General features: G+C 41.4%; 1 protein-coding gene across 1 annotated transcript in view; it reads left to right on the forward strand.

Annotated features, from left to right (window-relative positions):
- The window catches only part of TMEM26 (transmembrane protein 26), a 14,052-nt gene extending 4,546 nt beyond the window's left edge, over positions 1-9,506 (forward strand). Inside the window, exons 3-6 of the mRNA XM_009325836.1 lie at positions 4,784-4,897; positions 5,419-5,639; positions 6,683-6,759; positions 9,091-9,506. Coding sequence (XP_009324111.1) covers positions 4,784-4,897; positions 5,419-5,639; positions 6,683-6,759; positions 9,091-9,506 — 828 coding nt within the window. The remainder of the gene's footprint in view (positions 1-4,783; positions 4,898-5,418; positions 5,640-6,682; positions 6,760-9,090) is intronic.
- The last annotated feature ends 563 nt before the right edge of the window (positions 9,507-10,069 follow it).

Below are 10,069 nucleotides of genomic sequence, written 5' to 3' on the forward strand. Positions count from 1 at the left end.
TCTTCTTGTTTTGCCAAATCTCCTTAAACAGTCACAGACAGGTAATGTGGATATTGAGAACATTTGTCATAGTTAAATCTGGTCCAAGAAACAGGCTAATTCTGTAGTCAAAGGCAGCAGTTTATTTCCCAAAATGATGTTAGAACATGGCATACTTTGTTCTTATTGATATACTGCTACTGTGAATTAAAGAGGGAGTATATCAAGTTAACAGCTTAGTTTATACCTGGAGAGATAGGATAGAGAGTTCTGGAAACACACAATCTAACAGATTCAAAAACAATACCTCCAGAAGGGGAGCAGCCCTCCTAACAATTAATCTCAAAGCCGGCACCCAGACTAGTGCTACTTCTCCTACTAAAGTATTGCTGGGATTTTCGTTATTAAAATACTAACAGAATGGGTAATTATGTAGTTGCTAGATCCACACATTTAATATATCCACCATGAAAACAGTCTGTGGCCTTTAAAGCAGTAGAACTTTGATCTCATGTCAAATCTCTAACAGGAAACATCAACTGCTTGTGTCGGTGCTGTTATTTAAGGCATGTGCTAATATGCAGTCTCTCCTCCCGAAGGCAGAGGCCATTCTGCCTCTCTGAGTAGTGCAGAACTCAATATGAGTAATACCATTCATATATCAACAGTGAAATACTGACTGCATACTGCTTTGCGGTAAAGTATTTGGGGATGAAGTACATGTTTGGGAGAGACTATAACGTAAATTGAACTGTATTGAGTGAAAAAATTGCTGTCTGCAAAATAGAGTGGCAAGAAAATTAAAACCATTTAATCCATTAAAAAACCCAAACATTCTTTCTTCATAATGTATAAGATCTCAGATAAACCAATACCTGTTACCTTTTCAAATGCCTGGTGCATCACTGCCACAGAAAGCAATAACTGACCACCTTTTGCAGGGCTTACCTGCCTACCAGTGCTGTAGTCGATGTAAGCTTCCCAGTCAGTAATAAGATAGGTACTTGGTAAACCTTGCAATTATTTTTAACCACCTTAAACTTGAACATTTTAAGGAAATAGTCAATATTACTGCCTATTCCCTCAGCCTTATTCTGAGGTGGGATTCTCTTACCAGCTAAAATTCTAATATATCACTCTTCTAAAAGTGATCTTACATCTTTCACCATTTCTTCCCTCCCATACCCATTTTCTTCCTCAATTTGGAAAACAGCTTAAGCAATCTTTTCTCCCTGTTTTACGTTTCAGCTTTCCTATGTAAGCAAAAGGAAGCAGTCGCGGTTGCTTTGAATTTCTGACATCACACCTGTTACTACAGGGACGGCAGCACTGTTTCCAGCAAGAAAGGCTGGAATCGTAGAGAGCAGGTGGGGTACCTGTTGCCTGGCAGAGGGCCCTCTCCAGGGAAGGGCTAGCCTCTTCCACAATGTACTCAGGCTGCCAGCCTCCACGCACCTTAACGGGATTGAGGGTACTCTGCCCTGGTATTCAAGTGTCAATTTTACTTACCATCTTAATGCTGGACCCATTGCAAACAGTTTTAGCTAACCTCGTTTTTATTTGGGACTAATGGATTGTGAATAACATGCAAATAGAAATTTGCTGAATTAGTTCAGTGTTTCAGGAGTTCCCCATGCACTGACAGTGAGCTCTCTGCAGGCCACACTAGGACAACACCATGTCATGCAACGCAGTTTCCATTTTGATTAGATGTTTTATAAATCAGAGGAATATAAGCTTCATCTCAGAAGAAACAAAGGAAGTAAACCAAGCTAGAATTTATGCAAAATGTGTACAATTTCTTCCTGTTTTATTTTTGCACAGAAAAAAAAAAGCATGTTTTTGTTTAGCTAAGTACACAGCCTCGATACCTAGGAGTAACTGGGCTCTAGCAGTAAAGAGGTAAACCACATTTATCAGCTGCCTGTGAAACTTAGTATTCACTTTTTCCTTGTCACATTCCCATTAAGTCACTGCATATACATAATTGGATAGGCAAATATGCCTGGCACCGACAGTTCTATTTACATGCATACACACGATGAAAATAAAGGCTCTTCTCCAAACTTTCAAGTGAATCACCACCACAATCACCACTTAATAAATATTCAGAGAGAAACAAACCAAAACAAGATATGAACATACTTAAATTAAACATCAGGAGTCTAGTTAAACGACTGGCTTTGCAGCTGCAGTTTTCCATTTCCTGCCTGCGTGCAGTTGAGAAGAGATACGGACCCGACCCTGAGGAGTGCCATTCAGTCAGAGTTTGTGGAGCCTTGCACTGAAATAGTAACCCTCCATTCAGCTGGAAGTAGTTGCAAAAATTACATATCAGGAGCCTACAAAAGGCACTGATAAAATGAACTAATTTTCTTAAAGAAGTATTCTCTGCACCTTTATGCCACTAGAAAAAAAAAAAATAAAGAGCCCCCTCGCAAGCCACATGGAAGCTGTGGCATGCTTTCCTCCACCTCCTTCCAGCAGTGCGAGTTGCTGACTCCCGCAGCTCCTCTGCCCTGGTGTGCAGGTTAAGCGGACCGGCTGCTCTGGAGCCGTGAGAGCTATCTGCTCTGTATTGTCGGCATGGGGAGAGCCACGGCATCTGCTGAGAGGCACCTATACACCTTGCTACCTACCGTTTCACTCCTGTCCTTCAGCCACTTGATTTACTTGCTGGGAGTTCTCACAGTGTTTGGGAAGGGATTTCCTCCATCCTTACACATACAGGAAACGCAGCAGGCTGCCCTACATGGGTCCTGCCTCAAATCTGGCAAATTCCTCCCTGAGCAACAGGGCTTTAAAAAACAAACGAAAAATTTCCAAACTCTGATGTGACATTTAATGCAAATTCATGGCTCCCTTCCTCTTACCCCTGCCAGACCAGGCAACGGGGTGGAGGAGTCGGCTCAAATGCAGATTTAATGACAAACTAAAGGCTGTCAAGGTGAATTAGCCTTCCTCCTCCAGCACGATTTAGTAATCCCTTTGCCCTACGCAGGCTACTTGTTACAAGGTAGATATTCCTTAATACTCTGGGGTGGCTACCCCAGTTATGCAATATTTTTAGGTCATGGTCTCCTCAGCCAACTGTGTCACGCTGCCTGTGGGGGTTAATCAGAAAGGCTAACTTTGACCTTGCGGGCTGGTCTCCATAGGCCTTAGACTTTTTCTACAATCAACAGATAAAAAGGCTTCTCCAGAGCACCAGTTACATTTCATTTCTGAAACATCCTCTGAACAAGCTGTTCTGTCTCTCTCCTTTGGCTGAAGGGCTAACCCAGGGAGATTAGCCCTGCAAGGCTGTGGCCGGCAGAGTACCAGCCCCTCCATCCCACTGTCTCCATGCCCAGAACTTTAGGCTTCCCTCCTCCAAATGGAATTATCATGTTCCCCACATCTGTGTGTCAATCTTTCAACACTCTCATACCTACTGTCCAAATAAGGCAAGCATTCAGTTTAGGAGCCTTTACCGCCAATTGTAAGAGTAACAAGCACTGAATTTTTTCCAGATCTTTCAGACCACGGGAAGTTGCTCCATTTATCTATGACAAGGTCAGGCAAGAGGCAGCATTTACCCAGATACTGAACAACATTATCAGAGACCAAGTAAAGTATCAAAGTGGAATCTGAAATTTGCTAGAATGTGACATTTGCTGGAAAATGTTGCCTTTATATTGGCAGGCATTATGCTGAACACAGCTACTCAGTATGCACTAGAACACATTCCGATTGTTGCAGAAAATCACTCCCTGCGAAATAAAATGGTGGGGGGCCCAGTGGAGAAATGCAAATCATCTGGTGTTCTCTGGCACAAATAGGACAGGATGAAAGTCTTTAAGAACAGCATGGTTTGATTTTCTAATTATCCCTTTTTTATTACAATGAAGAGAGACGTTAAGGGATTGTTATGAAGATAGATTTTAGAACCATACCCCAGTTGCTCCAGGGCCAGCCTTGGGCGTGAAGGTAGAAGGGCAGTGCAGTGCTGCAGACCTCAGACGGGACACAGTCCCACCACTGGTTTACTGCAGTTGAAGTAACAGTATGTTTTAGCCAACATTCAGTTTCCCAGAGCACTGGGTACTTGGAGAAAGTAAAAACGACTGTTTTTCTACTCTGCAGAGATAGGCGACAACACAGGCCCATTTTTCTTAATTATTCCTGAATCTCACCTCTCATATTAAGAATTTCCTTGCAGAATAAGGCACACCCTGGCGGGGGGGGGGGCAGTGCAGAGAATACAACCCAAATATCCTACCCCAACTATTCATTTCAGCCTTGAGGGAAGTCATACAGAAGAACGAAACAATGGCATTTTTAGAGAACTTTTTCTGGATAGTAAAGATGAGAAGCAGGTATTCTGAGAACAGGTTTGAATATAGAGACTGACCATGACCAATTTTTACCCTATTCTACTCTTTTAGCCAGAGAGAGTCTATGTAGGAAACCCAATAGCCTGTTCAGGAGAGCTGCAGGCAGGTCACATTCAAAAAGTGTGGCTTTAACAGCACAAAGGTGTCACCCGCTTCATCAGCCTTCGAATTTACATCCTCTTCTACAGTACAATCCTACACTTTCTCAGGGACCTACCAACACATCACTCCCCTCCTCATGAGAGGAATTCCTCCCCTCTGAACAAGAAGGGAATTCATTCAGAGTGAGCATGTACCTTTGTAAACATCGACTGACTTTCACAAATGAACCCTCTCCAGTTCAGCAAAACAGGACTCTTTCAGCCACCGAGCACATCTGCTCCCTGTGCGGGATGTTTATGCGTGTGTGATGTTTTTGTTCACAACAGTACTGTGGTAATGAGCCCGGAGCAGTTCAGGTGAATGTCAGCAACCAAGACTTCAATCAATCCAGAGACAGCAGTCATGGAAGTGAGGGAACAGACCACCACATCATTCAGACGGTGGGACACCTTTTCCTATTCCTAGTAGAGATCTTACGATATTAGAGCAATTAGAGAGGACTGTTGCGTCTATTTGGGCAAGCTCCTCACACAGTGATTAAAACTAAAAGAAAGAAAAAATAGTTTCGGAAAACCATATTGTAAAAGTTGCCTACAGCATGCTGCACACTAACTATTGTTGGTAGGAAAAGTCTCTGTGTGAAGAGGAGTCTCTCCTACCATTGTCTTCCAAATCTCAGTAATTGAATTTAGAAAGTGCCTGGGTGATGGTTCTGCAAAGGATAATGCTCAGCTGAAAAATGAGAACAGGAGGAGTAGTACACAGAAAAACTTGCTATTTATTACCGAAGTTTGTATTAATGTGCCTTTTTCAAATTATGCCTGCCACATAGAAATTGTTTGCTCTAATACAGTGTGAAGGAGAACAAAAGCAGGCTCGAGGATGAATACAGTTTCTGAAGGTACCTATAATGTCAGTCCCCTGAAGTTACAGCATGTTATTGTTGTTGTCTTTTAAACAGGCTAAAGTCTTTGTGAATCAGCTCTCCACAATCTGTGAGACTGTGTGGACACTGGCCCTCCACCAAACTTTTCTACTGCTACTAGTAGTTGGGAGATGGCTTCTCCCCATTGGAGTTGAAATCACCCGGGATCAATTGTCTCAGCTGCTTCTCATGTTTGTGGGAACAGCAGCAGATATACTTGAATTTGCTAGTGAAACCTTGGACATCGAAGATGTTCGGTAAGGACTATTTGCTGACATAAATAATTTGCATAGTGCAAGATATTTGTTTTGTTTGAAGATTTGTTTGTGCGATCCGCAGTGTTCAGACTAGTGGAACTGTATTTCCCACAGATAACAGAAGGCTCTGTTTTCCTACTCTCACCTTTCCCTCTGTAAAAGACCTAACAGTCCTGTGAGCTTTGTTAGGCATTACTCATCTGTTGCCAGCAGAGAAGCGTGTTGCATCCTTCACAATAAAAGGGTACAAAGAGCCAAACAACTAGCATAACTGCCATGCAGCGTCAGTTCTTACAGCTACAGGAGCTGAAACACTGGATACACAGTAAGCCTCTTTCAGGTTAATGCACTGTTTTAGACTAGCAAGGAAGCAACTAGAGTTTGCTTTAGTGATTCATTATCCAAGTTGCTTCTTTGGTTATCTCATATGTTCTTTCTTCATGATAGAATGACAAAGTGTTCAAAGATAAGAGGAAAGAGAATGGCATAGGCTGGTGTGAATTTTCAACATTATGATCTCTCCCAGAGAAAGTAAGCCCATGTCCCCCTCACAGCACTGAGAGATGAGCTGTGAACATCCATCATAAAGAAAAAGAATCACAGAAGAGGTTCATCCTCTCTTACAGACATACTTTTTTTCTTTTTTTTTTTTTTAAATATCAAAGAAAAGGTTTGGCAGCAGGAAAAGCAGCCCTTCCCACTTGGCAGAGAAGCTTCAGGCTTGCAAGAAACGTGTAATCACTACAAGGGTAAAGACATCTCCTCTAAGCCACAGAGTCAATTTCCATATGCTTATCATTATAACGTTAGCATCAGATATTTAGTGTAATTACACAGCTGGAACATGTGGCCTGAACAGCAAAAATTCTATATCAAAAGGTGTCTCTGTTTTCCTTAGTCTTACATTTCAAGAGTATGCATTAATCAATCACTGTTTTGCTCAACCACCCTTTAAATGACATTACAAATACTACAGGAAATATTTTTGTTATCACATAAGGAAACTGCATCTTCACTGTTACCACTTTTTTCCCCTCCCATAGGAAGAATTATGCTCTCATAAATGCAATTCTTGCTGTATGGACCTGGAGTATGTTACAGTTTCCACTTGATCTCGCAGGTTAGTACTTGCATATAGACAAGAAAAGAGAACAAATGCTTTAAGTTTTTGTTGGCTGTCTTGTGGCTGTGCGCACGCTACAGGCTATACCAAGGACTTCTGGTGGAGAGCAATTCATATGACAATGATGGTTTTTGAAGAAAGCCCATTGTGGTTTCTTTTGAGGAAACACTTGTTTCTGGCTAACCTCTGATCTCCCTGATAAAACTCTCCACTTGCAGAAAAAACTGGAGTTGCAATATTGTATTGGAGCATCTGCTCCAGTTGCCCGTTACTGCCTTAAACTTCACTATGTGAGCTCTCAAAATAGATCTGGTCTTGGATTATATTACAGCTCCAGTCTGGGTAGGTTGCTAGATCCTACGGGGAGATAGGCTATCGTTAACCACAGGGGACAGCACAGCCAAGAGCACAGGAGTGGTTATCACAGGAGAAATTGCCTAATCACAGGGAAGCTAAAGGACAATATAAAGTTGGGACTATGCACTCTGATCTTAAACTAAAAGGCCCAACATTCAGCAAGCTCAGGCTGGCATTTGTCCCTAGGCAGAAAGGGCTTCTCTATGTCCAAGAAGAATAATGAAAGCCACCTCAGTCATCATCTGTTCCAACCATTTTGGCCTCCAATCACTACAGGTTTGCAATTCAACTATACCAGTCCTAAGATACATTATGCTCAGTAGCATCTATATAAAATTGATTACTGTGTTGACACACTGATTAAAATAATAAATGAATAAAATAATGAAAAAATATTCCAGGAATTTTTCATTAGCCTTTTCTTCATGGACAGCACTAGGCTTTGTTTTCAACACTGAAGTTATGAAAATATTTCAGCGTTTCAGCTCAGCAGCTCACCTCCTGAAAAAATGGATGCCACTGCATTTCAGATTTATCACAGCTAAAATTCTTGTTAAACTACGTTCTGTTAAAGATGCACAACACTCAGGTTTAAAACAAGCAAACAAAAAATATACCACCCGTACACATCACCACTACCCAAATAAATTAATGCTATGATTGTTTAAGCACTGTTTGAATTTAAGCGAAGTAACCTGTTGTACTGTGCATTTTTTCTCTGGCTATTGCTTTTCTGCTTATTTAATTACATTTACCAGTGAAAAATTAAGTTATTGAACACACATTGCCCTGAAATTTACTATAGGTACAGTTTATTTTAGATAGTCCTATACAGTTGCACAGATAGTGCTTTTTATTCAAGCATTAATATGTTTACTCACACATCAAACATGACATAAAATTGAAATTTATAGGCACTTATTATTGGACTACAGCAATGCAGTTAGGACTATTAAACAGCAACAGCACAAAAGCGTATTAAAAAATTAGCTGCTGCTGAAGCTTTGCCTAATGGATTCAGCAAATTTCTACATTCTACAACTCATTTTCCACTCGAGTCTCTTTTTTTTTTTCCCCCTAGCGTTGACTCAAACAATAGAATTCTTTTGGTAAGCTGAAACATTTGGTGGTGGTTACTGCATCACAAGTAGCTGTGTTTTTTAAACTAATGAAATCCCGCTGCCTGAGAGACAGGTTAGTTAAGCTACATGCATTTTCATAAGAGGCAGCCGTATTTACCACACGCAAACCCTTCTGATGATCCTTCTCTAGACACCATGCCACAAAGAGCATTCTAGCCCACCACCACTTTTATAGCCAAGGGGAACACATCCATGCAAGTTCCAGCAGTTGCATGCAATTTCATACCCAGAAGGCTAAGAATGAGTGACTGTGGCTCAAGTCTTGTATGGCAAGCAGCGACCACAGTTTCTTCCTATCCATAATGCTCGATATTGCTCCACACTGACATGACTTACTCTTACCATGACACATGAAAAAGGCAATGGCTATCTGGCGAATCTTTTAAAAGCAAGGTCTTAGACAGCCTGGAACAAATTGAAGTGCTACAGCTCAGGCTGTTCCCATTCAGCATGGTAGGTTTTTTTCTTAAAGATACGTGTTAGCCTAGTATGTTGATTGAACAGAAAAGTGTCTGGGGAAGTTGTTACAGAAGATTAGGTGATCTACTTCTGCTTCTTGTTTTAAGAGTCTATAAATACTGATAGCTTTGTGGGATAGAAAAGGGGAAGTGGCTTTTGGTCCTGCTTGGTGGACCACGTAAGTGCTTGCTTAACATGAGCTGACTGTGTTTTGCTGAAACAGATCCCAGAAATGGGATGTGCTTTATGTTGAATTGTTCACTGTTGAATGCATTTATAATCCAGGGTACCCTGGATTCTAACTGCCCTTTAGGCCAATCCTGGCTCAATTTGAGAGAGTTGTTTTAACATAACTGTGTTTTATTTCCAGTACAGCATATTGGCTGCAAACCAACTGCGTCGACTAGGCAGATCCCCAGCCTGCTGCTGTGCAGGTACAGCGCAGAACTGTGGAACATCGGGGTCAGCCTTTTCATACAGGACGGTCCCTTCTTCATTGTGCGTTCAATCCTGATGGGCCACTTCAGAATATTCAATCAGATGCTGGTGTTTTTTACAGCTAAGAATATCTTAGTTGTGACTCTACAATTGTATCGTTTGGCAGTGATAACGTTAGACTTTCGTGCTACCATTCTGCAGAAGAGCAGGAAAGGAGAAGTCAGCTGTTGCCCATGCGAGCCTTATGAAGCTAGTACTCAAGCTACCGCTGACCAAGATACCGAAATGAAAGGGTTTGTTGCTTTTCCTCCAAAAGAGGAATCCCAAGCTCTACCAGAAGATCAGTGAGCACAGTTACTGACTTGAAAGAGGTTGCATTTCCCACAGCTTCTTCAGAAGGGCTTAGCCTATTTCTATGATCAAACACACCTTGAGTAAGTGCCTAAGTCATCTCTTCCACCGAGAGATCAATAATTTCTTCTACATTGTAGGGGAAATTTCTGAAGCAAAGTCAGAAATGGGACATTTTTGTATCCACTTGTATGCTGGGTTTTGATTAGTTCCCTATTATATTATCCACAGGGATTTTGTAGCCATAGTTTGTAGTAGCAAGAAAGGTTTGGCACACTAACAAAGTTTGTTATTACCTTCGGTGGCACCGTGCTAACATATGTACTCGCATGTATTCAAATAGAAGGACAAGCTGATCCATTATGGGAAGTATGGAAGCATTTAGCTCTACTTCAACTTCAATAGTCGGGCTATAACAAGAGTGTGATGAACAATATGTTCACCGTGCATGGGAGCAACTTCAGCAACGACAACTGTCCAGACATGCAAGTAAAGGGGGATGACAGATTTCTACTGTTACTGTGACATCGAAACATGATTCATTCAAGAAATTTAAGAAA

The sequence above is a fragment of the Pygoscelis adeliae genome, unplaced genomic scaffold (genome assembly GCF_000699105.1).
Source record: "Pygoscelis adeliae isolate BGI_AS28 unplaced genomic scaffold, ASM69910v1 Scaffold4, whole genome shotgun sequence".
Lineage (NCBI taxonomy): Eukaryota > Metazoa > Chordata > Aves > Sphenisciformes > Spheniscidae > Pygoscelis > Pygoscelis adeliae.